The sequence below is a fragment of the Podarcis tiliguerta genome (genome assembly GCF_965153285.1).
Source record: "Podarcis tiliguerta genome assembly, chromosome: 6".
NCBI lineage: Eukaryota > Metazoa > Chordata > Lepidosauria > Squamata > Lacertidae > Podarcis > Podarcis tiliguerta.
Genome location: NC_139539.1, coordinates 21,961,374 through 21,985,564, shown reverse-complemented (window position 1 = coordinate 21,985,564; position 24,191 = coordinate 21,961,374). Strand labels below are relative to the sequence as shown.

The window sequence follows — 24,191 nt, the reverse complement described above, 5'->3', positions numbered from 1 at the left end:
CAAAATATATAGTAGATAAGAATTTGGAAATCATTACTACAAATCAAATATAAGTGCAATATATATTGTGAAAGTTGGGAAGTCTGTAACTCTGTGCTGCATCCCTCCCCTCTGCCTCTGACCCGGTTCCTGTTGGGTTCCCTACAAGGGAATGTAGCCCTTTTGCTGAAAATGGTCCCCCTACGACAATTTTCATGGTGTGCCCTCCCTGGTATCAGTACAGATTATGGGTGCTCTTTAAATATTTTTAATAATAAACAAGCACATATATCAATTACTGCTGAGATGGAACCACAATTGTGAGGCCTGAGGAGGAGGAGGAGGAGGAGGAGAAGAAGAAGAAGAAGAAGAGGAGGAGGAGGAGGAGGAGGAGGAGGAGTTTGGATTTGATATTCCGCTTTATCACTACCCGAAGGAGTCACAAAGTGGCTACCAATCTCCTTTCCCTTCCTCCCCCACAACAAACACTCTGTGAGGTGAGTGGGGCTGAGAGACTTCAGAGAAGTGTGACTAGTCCAAGGTCACCCAGCAGCTACATGTGGAGAAGCGGAGACGCAAACCCAGTTCACCAGATTACGAGTCGATCGCTCTTAACCACTACACCACACTGGAGATTATGATGATGCCTCCTCAGCTGTTGCTGTTGGTTATGGACTACTTGTGACATCACAAAAGCCTGAGTGGACATAAAGGTGGGCCTGTTCCTCTACCCTAGCAGAACACAGCAGACAACAGCTGTGACCTTCAGAACTGCCTGGTCTTCTTCCACTTGGAGAACAAGAAGTGGCAGATGGACAGAGGCAGTGGAATGCTATGGAGTGAGAGTAAGGCAAACTTACTTGCTGAGCAGGATCGTAGCTTGAAGATGGCTGATACCCACAAGTGGAAGCTGGCTGATGTCTAGTAATGGACCTAGCAGAAGCTGGCAAATGCTGGTAGGTAGAAGCCAGTGGAGTGAACCAGTGGGTACAAGGTTGAAGCAGGCTGACGTTTGTGGATGTAAGCTGGTTGACAGAAGCCGGTGGATATCTGTGGGACATAAATGTGAATGGAGAGTGAAAGATGAGTGAATATGTCCGTTGGTATTCTTCATGGATGCTGGTAGATGTCTGCTTGTGTATATGAATGGGAAGTTTCAAACGTGGTTCAGGTGAATGTAGGTGGGAAGTGGGGCACATTGATACACGGGGCACACTGATACGCTAACAGTATTTCAATATCGAGATTTTTTAAAAAAATAATTTTTATTAAGTACAAATTAGAAAACATACATATTTACAACAAAATACAAAAGAAAAAGAAAATACATATAACCAAGGAAAAAAATTAAAGAATACTTTGTCTCTTTTCATATTTACAGTTATTTATACCTCTATAAAATGCTATTCGCAACAAAGGAGTGAAATGAAAGATAAGATATCAGGAAAAGGGAAAAAAGAACAAAGAAAAAAATAAAGAAGTAAAAGAAAAAGATCACAGGTGAAAAATTTTAACAGTAGATAAGTATTCACTATACATAGCCGTTTCCCATCTATATTTATATTCAATTGTATAATTTCATCTTGTCCTTATCTACCTTAAATAAAGTGTTGTTGTTGTTTTTTAAAATGTTATTCGTGTTGCGACATCACTAAAACATGTCTATACATGTGTTAGTACAACAGTTGCGACTGCGCCGCCCGCCAGTTAGCCGTTGGCATTTGACGAGAGTACGTGTGTTTTTAGCACGGCCAACTAAAAAATTACGTGAAATATAAAAGTGTTCCAAAGCTGTTTTACGTTGTTTAGTTAAGATTTTAAAATACCAAAGGTAAGTTATTCCACTCAGTAATCAGGATTACACGTGATTTTTAAATAAATTCAGTGTTAATAATTGTTAGTTTTTTTGAAAATGTCCATTGGGGTACTTTGATACACTAAGACATGGGGCACATTGATACAGATAAAAGTGCCCCGTTAGTATATAATAGTGCCCCAATATACAAGTTTGCATGAAATCTCTAAACTCATTAAATTTGAAAAGAAAAAAACTGTTATTTACTATGTGGCCATTTCTGAATATAATATGACCGATTATCAAGTGTCATATCTCAGGGGAAAAAACAGGATTTTGTATGTTTGTCTTCCCCATTGTAGAAAATAAGGCAAGCGTTGATTTCAAGGATGTTGTTTTGCCGTTGCCAAAACCAAATTTCCCAAAGGGCAAATCTCGAACATCATCTCTTTATACTTTTTCTATTGACTTAAGTGGATATAATAATGTGCAACAGAAGCTAAAGGTTAAGTAATTATCTTATTTTTTTATAAGCATTTTGTTTAAATTACTTTTTTTTGACTACTTAATGTAAGTTCTTATACTTTTTAAGTTTTTCCAAAGTTTTTTTTTAATGGATAGGTGTTTGAGGAAAGATTAATATGTTTTGATGTTTTGTTAAGAAAACCTGCCATAAAGTCTATGATATGTGTGAAACACTGTTACTTTTGATACGTAATTTAGATTTTAAATAACAAATTGTAAGGCTGATTATGATCTCTCACAATAAAAATTGTTTTTTCGTTAAACTTTTGCAAATAATTACCATTCTCATACAATTTACGCTTTGTATCAAAGTGCCCCGTAGGTGGGGCAGAATGATACAACCCCCCCTTTTTTTTAACTGAAGTTCATTATATTCTCATTATCTTCTAACTTTAATGATTCTTTTGATTGCTATTATAATATTGATTAGTTATGCCATGCATCAAGCCAAAAATTTGATTATTTGACTCATTTTTGTTACATAAAATATGAGGTTGGATTTTTCTGCATCAATCTGCCCCACTCCCCCCTATGTGAATGTGATGTGTGAAAGGAAACCGGTGCATATTTTTGAATAGATGACACCTGTGGAAGTTGGCAGGCTGAAGGTAGTGGCTGAAGTTGCCTGGAAGAAGCTGGTGGAGGTAACTGGGTGATGCTGTCAGATACCCCTCATTTTGTGTTTGGAGATGTCTGAAGGCAGTGAAGCTTTCTCAAGATCACACTTAAAAACAACGAAGAGGACCACAGGGCTCTCTGAAGTGAGAGAGGCTTTCCGTCTTCTAAGTACGGACCTGTACTGTCCATTCTTCAAGAACAGATAATGGAAGGTCAAATATATGAGTTTATGGGGTGACCCCCCCTCCCCATTAGTACACATGAAGCATGGGCTGTAAATATTGTTAGTAATAAACTAACGGCTGAGGTGCCCCCACAATTGTCAGGCCTAGGGATGCTGCGCTGATGCCTCCCTAGCTGTTGCCATTAGCAACAGACTGCCTCTGATGTCACAAAAGGACATGGCAGTTGAGGAGAAAGGGAGTTATTAGGCAAAGCAGGGAGGATGGCAAGAGCCCCAGTAGAAGGGAAATCAGGGTTGGCTCCTTCCTGTCTACTTGAGTTGCCAACTTTTTGCTCTCTCTGGACTCCTGTGCCTGTCACACCTAAGGTAAAGGTAAAGGGACCACTGACCATTAGGTCCAGTCGTGACCAACTCTGGGGTTGCGGCGCTCATCTCGCTTTACTGGCCGAGTGAGCCGTCGTACAGCTTCCAGGTCATGTGGCCAGCATGACTAAGCTGCTTCTGGCAAACCAGAGCAGCGCACGGAAACGCTGTTTACCTTCCTGCTGGAGCGGTACCTATTTATCTACTTGCACTTTGATGTGCTTTCGAACTGCTAGATTGGCAGAAGCAGGGACCGAGCAACGGGAGCTCACCCCATCGCGGGGATTCGAACCGCAGACCTTCTGATCAGCAAGTCCTAGGCTCTGTGGTTTAACCCACAGCGCCACCTGCATCCCTTGCCTGTCACACCTACATAGCTGTAAAAAATCAAACAAACCCTAATTTTTGTCACCTATGCCAAATAAACATCTTAGGACCCCATGGTTTTTAAAAGTTATATTTTAGTTGAAAGAAGCCCGCTGGGTCTTGTAAGGTGTTCGCTTCAGGATCAATGTGAACTTTTATTTATGTATTTAATATAATCTAATACAGATCTGGTTTGTAGAGCCAAAAAGTGTTCACACACACACCGACAATTGGTTCCACGGTCAAACCGCTCTCAACATCAATAAGTTTCTCCTAATGGTGAACCCAAATCTACCCTCCTGTAACTAAAGCCCATTAGGTCTAGTCCCATTTTTTGTGTTGGATCTTGTCTATGCAACAGTTCTTTGGAGATTTAAAGAATGCAATTAAGTCCACCGCTCCACATAGGACTTACTTTTTAAATACCCCTGACTATCATCGTTGCCATCCTCTGAACGCTTTCCATTTTGTCAATATCATTTTTGAAATACATTGCCCAGAACTGAATGAGAGGACTCCAGAACAAGTCTGACCAGTGCAGACTGAATTGGAACTATTATTTCTCCTGACGTGGAAACCATGGTTCCATTAGCAAAGCCTGCAATCCATTAGCCTTTTCCTTGCAGCCTCATTGCGCTGCTGACTCATGTTCAGCTTGTGATCATATGTCTTATGAATGAAGGTACCTGCTTTCAGCTAGTGTATAGGATTATTGAGCTACATTTTCAAATAAAGAAGAAATACGCAAGTGGTTTGGGAACCAAAGAATTTATTGCAGTCTTGTGAAGAAGAAGAAGAAGAAGAAGAAGAAGAAGAAGAAGAAGAAGAAGAAGAAGACTACTTATGGAAGGATGAATGGGATGTTTACAGTAGAGATTTGAACATACAGAGAGATTTGAGCTCCCTGTTTCCTTAACCATCCATCCCCACAAAGTGGGCCCAGAGTTATGCCAGCCCCATAGCTTTTATAGTAATGCCATCCCACTGATCGCTTTATGAGTTGTTTAACAGAGTAACCAAAGCAAAAGGTTTTAGTCAACATTTGCTAAAGAAACTTTGACTATAGTAAATGCTTTGGGAGAACGCAGTAATCAAATTTAACAATTATGATGATTACATAGACAGGGAAGATTTAATCAGGTATGAAAATATGCTAACAGTAGGAGGAATAAATTATGAGAGCATCACAATTGCTTTAGAACTAGTCAGGAAACTGGATGAGGGACGCTGTGAAAATGGTTCATGTGGTGCCTAAATCAGGGTGGAGGACCCGTGGCCCTCCTGATGTTGGACTAGCATTCCTGACCATTGGCCATTTTGGCTGGGACTGATGGGAGTTTGATAAATGGAGGGGTGTGCGTGTGCTACAGGGCCTAGATAGTGGTGAGTTGGGGTCAAAAACCACCTACTTTACCCAGTGTCAGAAACTGAGATATGAAAGCTAGGAGCTAAACGGCACCTTAAACCTAGGTTATGGGTGCAACAATGGAATGTCTAGGCACACTTTTTTATAACAAGAATACAAAGCCGAAAATGAATGAACCGCAGGTAAAATATTTTGTACATTTTTCGCATGGTCTAGTCCTCATCTGAAGACTGCGAAAAGAAAAGAAAGAAAGGTAAAAGCCATACTTCCAGTCTTCTGAGAGTGGCTGGAAGTGGGGAGGCAGAAAAAGATCCTCCTTTCATTCCACTCTGCAGTTTTAATCTGAAATCTTAGGCGCAGTACTGTGCACTAATGAAATTCCCTGTCGCAAAATGTGCCTAGAACAGTGGGAGTTTCCAACACTGCTTTTACCTTGAAAATGGGCTGATTTGTTTTCTAGCTGCAAACTGAGAGAAGCAGCACCAGAGCAATTAGTTGTTTTGACATAAACAAAAACTGAGAAGCCTTAAAATGGGCTTCCATGTGGTGGCTAAAATGTAAAAAATAATAATGGTAAGAACACACAAATACAGCAAAGTTTAAGAACCTCTTCCCTATAGAAAACTATTGCAAATGCAGGCCCTTTATATATGTATAGATATACCTGTATATAGTCATGAGAAGAAATATACTTGAAACTTCTATGGGAGAGGTTCCAAATGAAAGGGAAAGAGCAGCAGCCAAAGACTTCATGTGCATAAATAATCAACTTATTTTACAATTTGCTGTACACTGTGCCACGCTTCTGCACTTCTGTCATTTCCAGAGGATCTGTGCTGGCGCTCAGAGCCCATATGCCTGGTTCAGAACCAGCTCACTTTATTGGATTTGAGTCCTGAGTAACACATGTTGTTGCTGCAGGTTCCTCCGTAACTAGGTGGGCAGGCTGAGCAAGGTCTCCCCATTTTGTAAGGTGCTTCACCTACCCAGTTCCCCCTGGAAAGAGAAAAAGAGGCATGAGACTTGTTTGTTTCATTGCTGGACACTTGGATGTCACACATCACTCTTAGCACACCCTCCCAAAGGGCTGCCTACCCACCATACACCCGGCTATCTATTATGTTCTTATGCTTGTTTCATTATTCAGTTGAATAAGAGTTACCTGATCTCTGAGGAGTCCACCTGCAGCTCATAAGAAGAGCCCTAACAGATCAGACCAAAAGTTCTCCTCGTCCAGCATTCTGTTCCTACAGTGGCCAACCAGATGCCTCTAGGGACCCAAGCACCAAAGTGTTGAGGCTCTAGCCCTCTTCCTTTGTTGATGCCCAGATTCAAAGAGGTAAACTGCCTCTGATTTTGGAGGTAGCATATAGCCATCATAACTTGTAGCCACCACTGATAGACCTCACTCAACATTAATTTGTCCTATCTCCTTTAAAGCCCTCTAACACAGCTACTATGGTAAGTTCCATAAATGCATTATGTTTCTGCATGAATCACTGATCTGCGCATGCCTAGAAGAGGAAGCCTAGACTAATAACTGAAGCAACAGAGAGTCATGTCTGGAGGTAACTGAACCTGCTGCATTCAGGTAGGTAGCCGTGTTGGCCTGGCGCAGTTGAAATAAATAAATAAATAAATAAATAAATAAATAAATTTAAAAATTGTCCTGTAGCACCTTACAGACCAACTAAATTTGTTCGGGGTATAAGCTTTCATGTGCACGCACACTTCTTCAGATACAGTCATACCTCGGGTTGCGCGTTTTTGGGTTGTGTACCATGCGAAACCCAGAAGTACTGGAACAGGTTACTTCTGGGTCTTGGCGCATGCGCAGAAGCGCCAAATCGCAACCTGCGCATGCTCAGACATGGCGCTGTGGGTTGTGAACGCTGAGGGTTGCAAACATGCCTCCCACACGGATCACGTTTGCAACCAGAGCACCCACTGTACACTGAAATAGAAGTCACCAGACCTTTGTATGTAGTGGGAGGGTGGGGTGGGGTTTTTCTCAGAAGGGTAGTAGGAGATGGGTGAAAGACTCAATGGGTATGGTAAATCTGTTGACGACTGTGTGGCGTTTGCCCTCCTAGGTGTGTGACATCATACTGGGTCATAAGGAAAGGGTTAACTAAGTATAAAATGATTAACCAATAGGAACCCAAGGGGAGGAGTTAGAGTTGTTAAGAAGGCAGTCTGGAGTTAGAGAAGAGAGAGGAAGGATAAGTCTGTGGGTTGGGCTAGTTTGATGTGAGAAAGTCTGTTAAGAGGAGTCAGTTAAACAGTTGGGATAATCATTTAGAAGGTATTAGGAAGGTATAGGCCAGTAAAGAAACTAAGGTTAAGAAACTGACAAGAAAAATTATCCGAAACCATCAACTTGTTAATGCTTATAAAATAAACTTGTTTATTTGGTTTAATGTTAACAACTGTCTGGACTTAGTGTGTACCCGAGAGAAACGGGATGGTGGCAGCGGGGAAGCGATCACAGTGGTGGCACAGGGAGCAATAGACCGTCAAACGTCCGGGGACCCTGTGCGACCACAATTAATCCTACAGGAAAAAGCAAGGGATAGTATGCAGATGACCAAAATCAGGGGTCGGCAAGGTTTACCTCGCCTGGGCTGGTTCAATCCAGTGGAGATCCCTCCTTGGGCTGGATCATGAGCGCGCGCGCCCGCCCGCGATTTCCGGCACCTGAGCTTGCACAGACACAATTTCTGGCATCTGAGCATGTGCAGACACAATTTCCGGCACCGCAGAAGTGAGTCCCCATGCCGCGCTGTGCCGGTTTAGCGCAGAGCGCGGGGACTCGTCGAGTGGGTGGCTCGGTTCGGGTGAGGCTTGGGGGCTGGTTAAACGACCCCCGTGGGCTGCTTGTGGCCCATGGGCCTTAGGTTGCCTACCCCTGACCAAGATGAACCTGTTGCATGTCTGTATCAGAAATGGTGCAGACACACAGCAGCATTTACCCAGATTGACTTGAAGGAAGCACAACAATAAATCAGGCAGAGATGCTGTGATCAGCCAACTCTGGGGAAGGCTGCATTATCTAATGTCCTGTACCCTAAATTTGGGCTTTAGGGTAAATTAATGTGCACAGACATCTACCCACCTATACCAAAGAACATACTACGTATCCCTCCTTGTATTGAAATAATGCCTCAATGGGTATCTCTTTAAATTAAAAGAAACTTTGGGAACCTTTTTCAAAGGAGTGGCAACAGGAGCGGCGATTCACCCTTTCTCCTCTGGCCAGCTCTTCCTATCCAATATTGCACCTCACGAATTGCTTCTACACATACCCCCCATCCCACCATTGGAACTCTCGTGTGAAGTTTCAGTTTCTCTATACCAGAGATGGGGAGATTGTAGCCCTCCAGTTGTTGCTGGACTACAACTCCCATCATCTGTGACTGATGACCATGAGGGCTGTTGAGAGTTGGAGTCTAACAGCATCTGGAGAGCAGCGCATTTGCCAGCCCTGCACTAGACAGTTCATCAGAAAATGGCCCGTAGTCCACCAGTGGACTTTCTGTCCTAGGTAGCTTTCCAGCTTTCCGCCTCCATTCTGCCCCAAAGTTGTTGTGTTTTCCAGGATGAACCCCCTGCCCCAGTTTACTTACTTGATGGCATAATTGCACACTAAGTAGGTTGCTCGGGGCCACGTGCTGCCCCACACATTGATGTTGGCGCACGTATAGAGGGCACAGCCAATTCGGTTGCTAGAAGCCCACACCATCTGTTTGAGACACATTAAAACCAGTTATTATTTTTCTTTTTTCTTTTTTTTTAAAAAAATAATTTTTATTAAGTTTCTTACAGATATAACACACATCACAACAAAAGAAAAACGGGGGGGAAACAAAAAGAAAAAAGACAAGATCACAAATATAAACAAAAAATAAAAACAAAAACAAAAACAAGGAACCGGTAAATACCTAAACAACCTAAGCAACACAAATTAATTAATCATTTAGACTTCTATCCTCATAAACATATTTTGGCCTTCCTCCGAGCCCTCCCATCTGAATTTCCTTGTAATTAAAATGTAGCAGTTTTCTGATATCATTTTTTTTAAAAAAACACAGTATTCCAATTAAAGTAAAATTTCTTAACTTTCCTTAAGGTTCTAAATCTTATTTATTTAATTAACTCTTAATTTAATCCTAGGCCTATTTAGGTACTTTCAAGTAATTTCTAATTTTTAATATCACAGAGAATATTTGTCCTTGTTAGGGCACACCCAGGACTATGGGATTTTGCCTTAAGTATATGAAGGCATGGTCTACCAATGGCTAAAAGATTTAAGTGTCAGAGCTGCATGTGTGTCGCTCAGGCTTCACTAGCCTGGTGCCTTCCATATGTTTTAGACTACAGCTCCCATAAGCCCCATGCAAAACATCTGGAGGATGCAAAGGCTTGTGTAGCTGGACAGTCTGTAGCAGACTGCATTAAGAGAGAAAGAGTTAAAGACCACCCCAAACCAGGGTCCCAAGTGTCCTGCATCTGCAGGTTTCTTTTTGAAAGCCACTCACAAAATTGCTAATTGCATGAATGTAGATATAAAGCTGCCTTATACTGAATCAAAACATCGGTCCATCCAGCTAAGTATTGTCCACACTGACAGCAGATCTCTAGGGTTTCAGACAGGGAATCCTTCCCAGCCCCAAAGCAGATGTGCTACCCTGAGCAGCTGAATATAATTCTTAATTTTTTAAGAAGCAGGGGTTCTTTTTTCCCTTCTTCCTCTTCTTTCTAGTCTGCCTCCTGTCTCTTTGCTGCCATTTCTCCAGACACAACACACTGGAAATGAGACAGACCAGCCTTCAGGAAAATTGAGAAAAAGGTGTCTAGGAACCAGACAGACACCCAGACAAATATGTGGGGCTGGGTATTTCCAGAGAGCAGAACATTCTGGAGCAGTGAGGAACACTGTTCATTATGGGTTAGAAATGCTTTGCCGCAGACCAGGTGGGAGAAGGCGGTTTTCCACCTTGGGCTGGCCACTCATACTTGGGGATGAGCAAATGAAGGAGATGTATTCACCAAGGTGCCAGATGTTTCAGAAACATCTTGTCACCACAGAGATGACTCACTGCGAAGGAGGCAGGAAAGGGCTTTCCCTTTCCTTGAGGTGCTGTTTGTTCAACACCAGCTACTCTGTGAGAAGGACCAGGAGAATCGGGCAGGCAGGCAAAGGAGATCTCAGAGCCCCAGGTGGACCATTCTCTCCATCACCCAGGGTCAACTGATATCAAGGGCCCCTCCAGACTGAAGGAAGTTTGCCTTCCCGGGTGTATTCTGCAACATGTCATTGACACAATCAAAAGTACCCTACATTTAGTGGTGGATTTACATATACTGGTCTGTCTACAGATCATTCTGCTCTAGCAATAGTTCTGTAGCATTTTTTCCAATGTAATCACATTATTGTGATCTGGAGGAGCACTCTTGTACATGGGCAGACCTACAATTGGGTGTCTCCTTTGCAACCAGCAAAAGGTCTAGGTAACCACTGTTCTCTTCTTCAGTGGGGTTGTTCAGTTGTGACAGATTGTCACAATTTTAAATATATATATATACATTTCAGATTTTGAATAAAATTGCTCTACTGGGTTATTTCACATGTCAAAGTCAGTGGTGTGAACAAAAACTTCCTATGCCTTATAGTTTTCAAGTTATGAAATGGAAATCTCCAGCACGGAACCGCTGAACTATCAAGAAGTTCAGTTGTATCACTTGCAACCTGCCTCAAGTTAACAAGTTTTTATGTTACTGTATGTTAATTAACTTTTAAGAGGCCAGGACGTTTGTGACATCATCGCCACTGGTTTGTGAATGGTCACTGTAATTACTTTATATCCATTTAAACTTTAACACAATCGCCACAGTCTGTATTCTTGCATTCCATTTCCCTCGCTGCTAACATTTTCATGTTTATATAACTGCAAACTTAGGATAGAAGTCCAGGCATCTGATGAAATGGATTCCAGACCATGAAAACTTATGCTACAACAAATCTGTTTGGCTACAGTTTGCCCAGACTATATTTTGCCCTTTGCGGATAGGATTCAGGCACAGGCCAGAAATTTAGGTTTGCACAATTGAAGTGGATTAATTTGCGCTGTCGCCTCAGTGGAACAGATCCGGGGGAAAGCACTGGAAAGTGTGAGGTGAAAAAAATGATCAGTGGGAAGACTATATGCAACCTGGGATGAATTCTCAGTCAGGACCAGACATAGTCTAACCTCCGCATAAACTTTGTGCAAGCAAACCAGGATAAATGCTCAATAAAACCCCAAGGAAGCCCTATATATATTCAATATATTCAAATATTGAATATATATTCAATATATTCAAATATTGAATATATATTCAATATATTCAAATATTGAATATATATTCAATATATTCAAATATTGAATATATATTCAATATATTCAAATATATTCATATTCATTTTGTGGTTTTTTTTAAACAAACACAAAAAAACCTCGCAGATACTTGTGGTTTGTTAGGCCGCCACAGGGAATGACAGAGGCCATGAGATGCTAAGTAGGATGTTCCTGAGTCATGAAGAGAAGCTGTTTGTCTAAGTAACAGATCCTCATCATAGTGACTTAAAACATTCCATGTCCCTGTGTGGATGATTTCTTTTTCTTCTTCCAGCCATCTAGCTGAGCTGGAACTGAAAACCTTTCCTGTGCTGGATGGGACAATGGAAAAAACAGGCAATGCTTTCAGAGAAGAAGCTGAGGTCTAGACAGTACATTTGGATTGTTTGCAGACAGTGGTGAGTGGCAATAGAAAGGACCAGGGTTGGCAACGATGGAGGTAGAAAATACTTCTCTTTAGTATGAACCAGCAGCCCTAGAACAGGGTTGGGGAACCTGTGACTCAGCTTCAACTCACATCAGCCCCACAAAGTGTCTAGGGATTGTGGGAGTTGTGGTTTAACAACATCTGGAGGGCCAAAGGTTCACCACACCTGCCCTAGAGCGTGGCTGAAGATGATCTCTTAGGAAGCTTCCTTGTTCCTGAATCTCTGCCCCATCCCTCTTGCTGAGATATGCACTGTTATGTTGGTGCAGCATCACGGTTAAAAGCAGGGACTATTGTCCCTGGTCCACATCAAATCTCTCCCATCAACTCTCTTGGTCTGCCTTAGGCAAAACTTTATCCTTCATTCTCAGCTCACAAACCTTCAGTATTGGGAGAGGAGGAGATTGTTGGCCTCATTTAGGTTTGTTGTAGTGATTATTGAAACAAGGGATGTAAAGCATCTAAGGAAAGTGCTATTAAAAACAAATATGATTTGTTACCCAAGCAACAACCGCTGTTTCTTTGATTTTTACAGGGTTATACTGTACCTGGGTATAATGGCTGCAGACAGGGCCGCTGCATTTGGAAGGGCAGCTGGGCTTGCATTCATGAGGATAAGGGAAGGAGTAATGGTGCTTCTCGTAATACCAAGATTTCACAAGGTCCAAAGCTGAACGGTACCTATAGAGGGTCACACACAATGCAAATATGAAGAAACCTGCCTATCCAAGCACATATGCCCCAGGCACAAACTATGTGATGCAGGAAGATGAGGAGATGCCTCCAAGCGTCAAAGATTCCCACCTCTTCCTGATAAGCACAGAGTTGAAAAGGATGCATGACTGACCTGCTGGGAGCCTGAAGGGCCCTGCCCTGCTTCTCTCTACCTGGCTTGGGGCGGGGCATGACAGGCTCCATAAAGGAGTGCTTCTACTGCTGCTGGGCAGAGAGGGCTCCGTTTTTGCTTTTAAATTGCTTTTACAGTGGTACCTCGGGTTACATACGCTTCAGGTTACATACGCTTCAGGTTACAGACTCCGCTAACCCAGAAATAGTACCTCGGGTTAAGAACTTTGCTTCAGAATGAGAACAGAAATCGCACGGTGGCAGCGGGAGGCTTCAGGTTAAGAACAGTTTCAGGTTAAGAACAGACCTCCGGAACGAATTAAGTACTTAACCCGAGGTACCACTGTATTTTTTCTATATGTCCTTTTAAATTGTGGTTGATATCAATGCTGTATTCTTAGTTTTAGATTTTATGATTTATGTGGAAATTGTTTTCCATTTGGCTGTGTACTTTTTCGATGTGTTTTATAAATAATTTTTATAAATGTTTATGACTTTTGTTATGATGGTAATTATGTAAATCTTGTCATGTTGTAAGCCGCCTTGAGCATTGCTTTAACTATGGAAAGGCGGCATACAAATAAAATGATGATGAATGAATGATGAATGACACAGAATCATAGACATGTAGAGTTGGAAGGGACCCCAAGTGCCATCTAGTCTAACGCCCTGCAATGCACATGCCTTCTGAAGAAGTGTGCATGCATACGAAAGCTTATACCAAGAACAAACTTAGTTGGCCTCTAAGGTGCTACTGGACAGATGATAGATAGATAGATAGATAGATAGATAGATAGATAGATAGATAGATGATAGATAGATAGACTGTGTCAGACCAACACAGCTACCTACCTGTTCAACATCTTTAATGCAACATCTACAGACCTAGCATACCCAGAAGACACTGCTTACCTGCCCGAGTGAATGGCAAGGTTTTGACCAATGAATTTCATCAGTTGTGGAGGTCCATGGTCCCATATGCACTGTTTTGCCCAGGCTTCTGCAGATCTGGCAAGCCTCTCATCCCACACCTAGTCGATATGAGGCAGGGGGGTGGGAGGGAGAAAGAACACACAACAGACACTGAGTTACAAAGTGCTCAGTCAATCTCACAAACATTTAACAAGATATATGCCATACAAGCAAGGGAAATATCATAAGCATAAATGTTTTTCCTTGGAAGATATAGTGTCATAGGCTAGTAGATTCAGAAATAGCAAGTCAAACAGCCCAGCTTCATTTCAGACTAGGAAAGTACCTGCCTAATGGTGCTTCATCTGAATATCTTCCAGCACCTGGAAATCTAACATGTCAGTCTGACATGCCCAACTTTCTGCCTGATATGCTCACTTTCCATGCACAGGTGGTCTTCTCACATGGGGGAGCATTCAAACATGCTTAGCCTGTTGGTATTGTTGTTGTTTTAATTTATGCACTTTCATAGACGTTCAAGGTAAATTGCAACCAGACAAGGAAAATGAGTCAAAATAGGGCTTAAAAGAATACAAATAAACACCCAAGACGAACTGTCTGAAGTCGTACAATGCCATTTGGGCACGTCAGTTCTTAAGTGCTGCTTGAGTTGTCAGGTGGTCTGTTTAAATCAGCCCAATGAGGATATGGCAAAGGGGTCACAACTACAAGCTACACCCCCTGGCCATGCATGCCTGTGGCAGCAATACCGAGAAAGAGAGGCTATGCACAGAGATATCCTGGACAGCAAGGGTTTAGTAATCCTGGGTTGCAGGAAATCGTAGACCAATCACTTTGGGGGAAGGAGAGTTCCAGCAGGGTCCAGAGGCATACCTAGGAGTTGGAGAAACTGGCTCCAGAAATCTGTCTCCAGTTATCTGTGTAAAGCAGTGAGCTTAGACAAGTGAAGGGGGATGAGAGCCAGGAGAAATGGCAAGGCGGTGTGAAGGTAGATCGCTAGAGACCATGGAGTTGTGACGTATAGGTCTGTGATGACGTGCCACTGCTGTCACAGCAAGATCAAATGTGGGAGAAGCTTCCCATCCTTTTTGTACTGCAGGACAAAGGGGTGAATTTTCTCTGCCCTTCCTTCTCGCCTTGCCCTCACTCCAGACACTTCGATTACTTGGGATGCATAAAAGGTAGTAATTTCTAATGTGGCTTTTGCTGGGGCAGCTACTTGCCAAGGCACCCTAGAGACGCCTCTGCCCCTATATCAGCATCCTATGCCCCATCTCATGCAGTAATTAGATTCAAGAGTGCTAGAGTTACATGGAGTTTATTTTTATTTATTTATTTAACACCTTTGTCTTCCAAGGATTCCCAAGGTGTTGTACATGGCCCTCCTCCTCGCAACAACCCTGTGAGGTAGGTTAGGCTACGAGATGGTGACTGGCCCAAGGGCACCCAGTGAGCTTCATGGCTGAGTGGGAATTCAAACCCCGCTCCCCCAGCTCCTAGTCAAAAATTCTAACCATTACGCCACAATGGGACCCTGCACTACGAACCCGGCTCCCCAAAAGTGGTGATATGCAAGTAGCTAAAGAACGAGCCTAATGCGGAATTAGAGGGATGCGGGTGGTGCTGTGGGTTAAACCACAGAGCCTAGGACTTGCCAATCAGAAAGTCGGCGGTTCGAATCGCCGTTGATGGGGTGAGCTCCCGTTCCTCGGTCCCTGCTCCTGCCCACCTAGCAGTTCGAAAGCACGTCAAAGTGCAAGTAGATAAATAGGCACCGCTCCAGCGGGAAGGTAAACTGTGTTTCCGTGCGCTTCTCTGGTTCGCCAGAAGCGGCTTAGTCATGCTGGCCACATGACCCAGAAGCTGTACGCCGGCTCCCTCCTCGTCCAATAAAGCGAGATGAGCGCCGCAACCCCAGAGTCGGCCATGACTGGACCTAATGGTCAGGGGTCCCTTTATCTTTTTTAATGCGAACACTTAAGATTTTTCCCTCAGGCAGTATTGCAATTTTGTGCCGGAACTGTTGCTAAGGGCATTGCCAAGGACACTCTGGGCTATCTGAAGACTCTGCTCTCTGCTGCCTCCTCACCTCCCCCTCCATTTTCCAGAGAAGAGCTTGAAATGGGCTTCATTGAAAGGTAACTTGCTCTTACTTCAGTAAGGACCTTGATATTTTGAAACTGTGGGCTTTTCATTTCATTTCTCCATGTTTATAAGTCTCCACCCTGTAACTTTAAAAAAGAATGCCATTTGTGGGCTGCATTATTGAAACGCAGGAGGATGCTTTACTGTGCTCTGTAAAAGCAACAACACCTTTTTCTCTGAGTGTGTGTGCCTTGCTCTCATCTCTCAGCGAGCTGTACTCTCTGCAAAGAAACCTTTTGCTTTCTCTATTGTTGTCTTTAGGTGCTTGAACCTCAAAAAGACATAACCTCATCCTACATTCGCCGCTCAGCAGAACACCAAACAAAACACAATCAATAATCTAGTGTGCCGCTTTAAACAAATTCCTGTGGAAAAATTGCTCTGCTTGAGGTACGTTCTTCACAAATGCTTAGCTGCAAGGCAGCCCAACCACACTGTTTCTCTGACACTGTTGCTCCTTTCCTCCTCCGTCAAAGTATATGTGGTAGATTTTCAGAAATATGAATGACAAGGGAAAGGCCTTAGTTCATTGGTAGAGCATCTGATATGAATGCAGAAGGTCTGAAACACTGAAGAACCATTGCCAGTTGGGGTAGACAATACTGAGGTAGATGGACTAACTGTTTGAAGAAGATCAAACCTATCCATTCTTAAGGAAATAAGCCCTGAGTGCTCACTGGAAGGACAGATCCTCAAGCTGAGGCTCCAATACTTTGCCCACCTCATGAGAAGAGAAGACTCCCTGGAAAAGACCCCGATGTTGGGAAAGATGGAGGGCACAAGGAGAGGGGATGACAGAGGACGAGATGGCTGGACAGTGTTCTCGAAGCTACCAGCATGAGTTTGACCAAACTGTGGGAGGCAGTGGAAGACAGGAGTGTCTGGCGTGCTCTGGTCCATGGGGTCACAAAGAGTCGGACACGACTAAATGACTAAACAACAACAGCAAATAGCAGCTTCGTATGTTCCTGGAGCATTGAGGTGCTGATAGATGTATAAGTATCAAAGGAACCAAACACATGCCATATTTACTTTGCATAACGTCTCAGTGGTCATTGTTCCTTCCCACCCGCCATCAGAAGCAAGCACACAGAAAACTCACCATATATTCCATGTTAGACGCTGGTGGAGACACTTGTGCCCGCACTTGGTTGTGGTAGTCCAAAAGCGCACTCATATCCCGGGGGGAAATATAACGTTTCCTGCGAGTCCTTGGTACACCCAGGCCAGGTGTATGGCCTGCCTCAGTGCTACCGGTTGGGTAAAGGACCTCAGTAGTATTGGGTAGCATGTAGGAGCTGGATTTCTGCATCATCCAGAAGACCGAACCAGTAAAATATAAGTGCACATGCAAGAGAGTCATTTTAGGATTTGCACACTTTTTCCTTCTGAGTCTCTAATTTTGATTTTGAAGGGCAATCGATATGGCAAATCTTGTTTCCTTCCGGCTTCTGTATGTATACAAAGAAAAGAAAGAGACTCGGTTTTATTTGATGCCTTTCCTTGGGGGTGGGGGTGGGGAGGAATGTCATCAGAGATGGAAAAGGCGATTAGAAAGATACCCAGAGAAAACTTTACTCAGAGCAGGAGTGAATGAGTTTAGCTAGGCTGCATTTATAAAGAGCTAAATTTCTAAGACCAGCTGTGAAATCTCTAGAGGTATTTTATTTATTGCTGGTGTTCTAGAAAAGAAAAGTCTCCCCCTATCTTTGCAGGAAAAAAAACCCATTCCAAACATATGCAGGGACCTGCCAGAGGGGTGCTAATTAGTACCATTTTCTTATGGTAGCTTCACCAACTTCCCACAGTTTTTGCAGATATTCAGTCCATCAGGCAAAGTTATTGCAATAAGTTAGCAAGAATAAACCAGTAATACATTAAAATTAAAAGTTGATTACGGAAATCAAACGGCTAAAGGATTCTTTTCCATTTGCTTCATTTCTGTTCAGAAAGAGGACAAAAATAAAAATAGCAAAGACTTTTAATTCTCTTTTTTTAGTCCTAGAAAAGCCTACTAAGATAGTCCTTAGAGAAGCTGAGGTGACATTTCCCAGACTACATACCTTGAAGGCTGAGCCAAGAACAGCTGAGAAATGTTAGTTGCCGCTGCAGCAGTAAACTCAGAGACTGACCTTTGCAAGCAACCTGCTCTCAGGGACATGTGGCAGAGAGATTTAACACAACCAAGCCCAAGGAGTCTTTGATGGCAATCTGACGCAGAAATCCGCATCTGATCTCTTCCCTTCGGGAACGTCCTCAAGTTTGAAAAGGGTCCAGCTGAGCAATTTATGGCCTCTCCCCTGTGTACACATGGCTCCGTCTCTCCCGAGTGTCTCTGCTTGTTGTGAGCTTCGAGGTAGGGGAAGCTGCAAAGAGCAAGTAAATGGAAGCCTATGCCCTGAAAGTTGAGAGCAGTTTTTCTCCAGGGGCAGCATGCATTTAATTTAGGAGAATTTCTGCACTTTGGGGAAGGGACAAGGCTCATTCGGTGACAGAGTCTGCGAGCAAAAGGTCCTGGGTCCAGTCTCAAGCATCTTCAGGTACAGCTGGGAGAGAACCCTGCTTGTAACGGCACTGCCATTCACTGCTGAGAATACTGAGCTAAATGGACCAATAGTATGACTCGTTATAAGGCAGCTCCCTGTGTCCCTAGGGTTGTTGTCAGACCTAATGCAGGAGAATGTGCATGTCTCCAGCAGTGGCAGGTGACACAGGACACCTGGTGTCTCAAATTTCAGAGGTGCCATGTGCGGCGCCAAAATCTGGCGCCCCTCTACCTTCCATTGGACTTCACAGTTGAGGCACCTGTTGCAGCACTCTAGAAGTTCCGTGACTGAACTAATTGCTTTCCCCTAGATCTGCACTTGGTCATCCCAGCAGTAGAGGTATTGCATTTCCTGGGATGGGGAAAGGCACTGCTGCTGATCTTACCCTTCCTTCAAATGCTGCTGTTGCCACCATGCACATTGCCAGTGTTATGTATTGAAGTTCTCACCCTGGGCCAGCAGGGGGATACTGTAGATAGTTATGCAAATGAAGGATCGAAAGTGACGTTCACTGATTGGATAGTTTGTATGCAAATGAAGGATCGAAAATGGCATTCAGTGCTTGGATAGTTTTAGAAAGTTGCTACAGTAACTGTTGTACTGGAGCTCTATATAAGCAGGCTGACTGAGCCCTTCAGCTGAGTTCTGTTCTGACATCTGAATAAAGAAGAGCTGTTTGAAGAATCGCTGTGTCATCTGATATGTTTGCCCACAACTTAACAGCCAGGACTCCTGCAGAGACATCCTTTTCATTGCGCTATGACAATCTGTGCTCAGGGTGCTTGCAGGGTGGTCGTGTTGGTCCTGCTTTCAGTACAGTTTCTGCTTGGAAAGAAAGAAAGAAAGAAAGAAAGAAAGAAAGAAAGAAAGAAGGAAGGAAGAGGGGAGGGAAACAAAAGCGACATCTTTTGTTTCATTTTGGTGGGATTTTATTGGATACATTTAAAAGCAGAAAATTTGCCTTTGTCTCTTCCACAAGACTCTCAATAAATTTGGTATAAGTAACATCTAATCAGTTGAAAAAAATTATTGGCGTAACGTAGGGCCTTTTATTCTTCGTACTCCTTGTGCCTCTGATGGTTTCGGTTATAGGTCTATGTATCTGTATATCTTGCAAGTTATGTGCGCCACACCTCTTTCTTGTTTCTTATGATGGTACCCTCCACACACCTGCCTGTATCTTATCGCAAATATCTGGATAAGCAAATATATAATTTCTTCTTGTGAATGTAACATCCCATGCCAGCCTCAGTTTGGTTCAGTTCAGTTTTTATGTGTTTGTCTCATGGAATTCTATTTTGTTATTTGGGTTATATGGATAAAATAAAATAAAAAATACTTCAAAAAATTCTTTGATTTTCACAGCCTTCTTGGACACCGCTTTTGATTTTTATAAATCTCTTGGACAGGCATCATTTTGGACTTGTCTGCTAGCCCTCTCTCCTGCATTTTATACATTTTGTGAACCTCTGTTTTAGTTCTTTTAAATAACCTCCAAACTTCCTGAAGGGACTGGGCTCTCTAACTGTATTTAATGATTTATAGTCTCTCCTGGAAGGAGACAAAATGAAGCCCAGCACATGTTGTCACTGAAGCCTGCAATCACAGTGTTATGTCCATTTAACCTTCCAAACACATTATGTTTGAGAAGAGACTTTTGGTTTCTGTTTGACAGCCTGAGTGGTTTGGATCCACTGGGGCCCAGCTGTGGATGTCAGCCACTGCCATAAAGCAAGCTAACTTGAAAGCATCTTATTATGGGGCTTTGTCTTGGGCGCAGATTGAAAGGCCTGCTTAATCAGCACCCTGCCAGACAATCTACATTCCAGGAACTGGTAGGTTTTGTATCCCTGCCAGGTGTAATATCCTGCAGCCCAGACTGTCCTGTTTGCCAAAGCACACGGTATCTGCAGAGAGCGCTTTGCGATGAGCCAAAAAGCACACACAGTTTGACTGAAGTCAGCAGCCGTCCCCAACCAATTTTCTTTTTTAATGACCGGAGAAAGAGAGAAAGAAAGGAAGAGGAGATAAATCTTCAAACTGGCTAAGCATGCTCGTTTCACATTGGCCAGTCACCACACCACAAGCGCTCAGTGGTTGACACACAGGCAGAAACAATTGGCTTCTAATATACCAGGTTGTCTGCAGACCTGGCAAGATGGTACGTCCTGCCCTGCAGTGTCAAACCAAAAGTCCGTCTAGTCCAGGCATTTGCGTCCAACAGCAGCCAGCCAGCAGTTTCTGGGAAGCTCACAAGCAAGCAGAAAAACAATAACCAGTGCCGGATTTACGTACAGTGGTACCTCGCAAGACGAATGCCTCTCAAGACGAATGCCTCGCAAGACGAAAGAGTTTTTTGTTTTTTGAGTTGCTTCGCAAGACGAATTTCCCTATGGGCTTGCTTCGCAAGACGAAAACGTCTTGCGCCTTTTTCTTAAAACCGTCAATGCATTCCTGTGGGAAACCATCAATGCATTTCCTATGGGAAACCGTGCTTCGCAAGACGAAAAATTCACAAGACGAAAAAACTCGCAGAACGAATTAATTTCGTCTTGCGAGGCATCACTGTATAAGTTAAACAAGCTATACCTTAGTGCCCCACTCTCTTGGGGCCCCCCCAAAAAAATTAAAGGAAAAAAACATCCTGGATGTACACTTCCAAAATATAAGATAAAATAAAATAAAACCTACATACAGCAACAGTGTTTTGTGTTGTGTAGGCTCCTATGATGTAAGTCATGGGCCCCGCCTGCTAGCCTGCTCCCTAAAATCACTGGTTTGCTCATTTCTATATATAGGGTGCCTACATTCTGCACGTGCAAATGGCTTTAGATACTATTAGGTCCATAAATTACCATATAGCATATATTCAACACAAAAAACAGCTACAATTTGTTGTTGACAAAGGACAGCTGGACATATAAAGGGCCCCATTACCTTCAGTAGCTTAGGGCCTCATCAAACCTAAATCTGACCCTGACAATAACTCTTCCCTGTTATTTGTCCCCAGCATCTGGTACCCTAATTATGTCCCTAAAGTTCAGTTTTAAAGCACTTTTCTGCCTGCTGATGATGCTAGTACATAATGAGACCATTTTTTTATCCCCCCCATTGGTTGGCATCCATCTGTCATGGGAGATAATGGAGAAGTGTGCCTTTGGGTATGAAGACAAACCATTGGAAGCTACAGTGCCTGCTCTGGCTGTCAAGACTGTTGCAGGAGAGACATGTTTTGTTGCAGCTGGGGCAGATGAAGGCGTCTGGTTTTGCTGCTACAGATGCACCATGGCGTTTCTTCTCTCTTCCCCCCTCCCAGCGATCATTCCTCCTCTGGCCACTGCTACAGGTGCGCAACCTGACTGTCTTCAGGCCCTGGAGTCATAAGGATGGGATTCCCGCACAGTGGGGTCAATGTTGCCAATCTTCATGTCACATTTGCAGGCATCTTTGTAATGCACATTCCCTTCTTTAATGAATCCACTTTGAGCAAACTTGAAACTTTGCAGTGTTTGCACATACAAATGAATGTTTCCAGGGAGGAGATGCTGTTGGAACTCAGCCCATTCATGTGTCAAACCGTGAAACTACAGATGAAGCCCTCATGGGATTAAAGTTGATGCTCCCTGTGAGAATCAGGGACTGTGCTGAAAATTGTGACACTGGGCCTCTACAGTGAAGTTGAACCAATATGTCCCGAGGGTATTTGCTGGATCTCACAGGATTGTTTTAGATTTATTTATTTATTTAAATATTTATTGGTATAAAATACAAACATACAAGCATACAACGAAGGTAAGTATTACCGAGTTAAATACAAAAAGAAAAAAAAGAAAATATATATATAAAAAAGAGATGTATGAAGCAGAGATAAGAAAATGATAAAAAAAGAAAAAAAGACCAAAGATTTATACGACATTATATCTATCAAAATAAAAAGATTTTTTTTTGCAAAAAAACTTACAATCTTTATCGTTATACTTTTTCTGTTGTCATGGTATTATTGCGCAGTTTTGTTTTATATCCTTTTTCTTACATTCCACTATAATGTTTATTTCAGTTATCTACATTTGTTTATTGATTTCACGTGATTTCTTTGCTGGCCCTCCGCCCCACTTTGAACCTTAAATCTTGTTAGTGGTCAGTGTTTTCTAAACCACCAAGACAGAAACATGATGTCTCCTGGCCAATGTTTCTGTTATTCCATGCCAACTGGCATCCTGTCATGTGGTGTATCAGGTATGGAAGCAGAGGCTGCAAATGTGAACATTTCACCTCCTCTGTGGCTTAAAAAAAGAGTGAAGAGTGTCAGAAATGGGGCAGGGGAAGGTGTGTGGGGCTCAGCAAAGGAGTCAAAAAATCCCAAATCTAAGGCACCACCATTTCCCAGATTTCTCTATACCTAATTACCTATCAGACATTATTTGTCTGTGACCCTAAGTGGTTTGGTGCCTGATTTTCCTCAATTTATTGGATTAACTTTATTGGATAAGCCCAAATTCACATGGGGGAGCATTGAGATTAGTGTTGTTTCAAGGTAGCATGATGTGGACTTCACAAATCAAATGGGAACACAAACAAGTGGAAATGCACTGTAAACTCCGGAGGTGACAAGTCCCGAGGTGAAATTCCCCTTTGGTAGATATACTAATTTAATCTTCTCTTCAATCTAGAAACTGATTTTCTAGATCCATTTCACTTGGGGTTTAGGCCATTTTAGCACAGCAACTGCTTTGGTCACCCTGTACGATGACCTCTGTTGGGAGAGAGACAGGGAAAATGCATCATTGTTAATCCTCATTGACTTCACAGCAGCTTTTGATACCGCCGACCATGGAATGCTTCTGGAGTGGGTGTCCGAGTTAGGGGTGGGTGACACTGCTTTGGGGTGTTTCCGGTCCTATTTGGATGGTCATTTCCAGAGGGTGATGCATGGGGAGTGTTCTTCTGCCCTGTTGAGCCTTCAATTTGTGGTTCAAGTCTATCTCCTAGGCTGTTTAACATCTACATGAAACCACTGAGTAGGGTTATCCAGAGTTCTGGACTATGTTGTCACCAAGATGCTGATGACACACAGCTCTACTTCTCCTTTACATTTGCAGGTTGGCAGTGGATGTGCTGGATCATTGTCTCGCCCCCGATATGGACTGGATGAGAGCCAACAAACTGAAGTTCAATTCAGCTAAGACTGAGGCACTATTACTGGGTGGTTACACTCCTCTGAAAAAGCAGGTTCATAACTTGGGAGTACTTCTAGATCCATTGCTGTCACTTGAGACTCAGGTGGCCTCAGTGGTGTGGAGTGCCTTCCATCAGCTTTGGCTGGTGGCCCAGCTGCAATGCTATCTGGGCAGGAAGAGCCTAAGTACTGTTGTCTATGCTCTACTAACCTGTAGGTTCGATTACTGCAACACGTTATACATAGGGCTCCCTCTGAAGATGGTTCGGAAACTTCAGCTGGTGCAGAATTCGGCTGCTCACCAGGGGAAGACAGTTTGAGCATATAATGCCAATCCTGGCCTGACTGCACTGGCTGCCAATTAGCTCCAGGCCCAATTCAAAGTGCTGCTTTTGACCTATAAAGACTTAATGGCTCAGGACTGCAATACCTCAAGGATCACCTCTCCCCAAATGAAGTGAACAGGACCCTGTGATCACCATCTGAGGCCCTGTGCCATCGCCCCAACATGAGAGCCGGACTTT

The 24,191-nt window shown here is 43.1% G+C and overlaps 1 protein-coding gene and 2 long non-coding RNA genes across 5 annotated transcripts; 2 read left to right on the top strand and 1 right to left on the bottom strand.

Annotated features, from left to right (window-relative positions):
• The first annotated feature begins 733 nt into the window (after positions 1-733).
• On the top strand, positions 734-1,608 carry LOC310680473. The gene is made up of 2 exons (XR_014512801.1): positions 734-935; positions 1,361-1,608. It is a non-coding gene; the product is annotated as an uncharacterized lncRNA (long non-coding RNA).
• A 2,268-nt stretch (positions 1,609-3,876) lies between these two features.
• On the bottom strand, positions 3,877-18,153 carry R3HDML (R3H domain containing like). Of its 2 annotated transcripts, none has more exons than XM_083447111.1 (6): positions 17,048-17,799; positions 13,780-13,898; positions 12,643-12,702; positions 12,570-12,612; positions 8,823-8,938; positions 3,877-6,192 (listed from the first exon to the last, which is right to left on the bottom strand). In XM_083447111.1, exons 1-6 carry the CDS (start codon positions 17,306-17,308, stop codon positions 6,060-6,062), a joined length of 732 nt encoding a protein of 243 aa, XP_083303237.1. In that variant the 5' UTR covers positions 17,309-17,799; the 3' UTR covers positions 3,877-6,059. The 2 variants fall into 2 exon arrangements, with proteins under 2 accessions (XP_083303237.1, XP_083303236.1); XM_083447110.1 differs by adding an exon at positions 18,009-18,153 and having other exon boundaries at positions 3,888-6,192; positions 12,570-12,702; positions 17,048-17,396.
• Positions 15,779-18,069, top strand: LOC310680460. Of its 2 annotated transcripts, none has more exons than XR_014512786.1 (3): positions 15,779-15,938; positions 16,207-16,335; positions 17,945-18,069. It is a non-coding gene; the product is annotated as an uncharacterized lncRNA (long non-coding RNA). The 2 variants fall into 2 exon arrangements; XR_014512787.1 differs by having other exon boundaries at positions 15,779-15,957.
• Positions 18,154-24,191: the final 6,038 nt, after the last annotated feature.

Excerpts from the sequence above, each read along its gene's own strand:
- R3HDML (XM_083447110.1), bottom strand. The coding sequence starts at position 17,308 with ATGACTCTCTTGCATGTGCACTTATATTTTACTGGTTCGGTCTTCTGG. Across the intron at positions 13,899-17,047 it reads CGTCTAACATGGAATATATG|GTGTGGGATGAGAGGCTTGC; the intron begins GTGAGTTTTCTG and ends CATATCGACTAG. Across the intron at positions 12,703-13,779 it reads CTTGCCATTCACTCGGGCAG|GTACCGTTCAGCTTTGGACC; the intron begins GTAAGCAGTGTC and ends GACCCTCTATAG.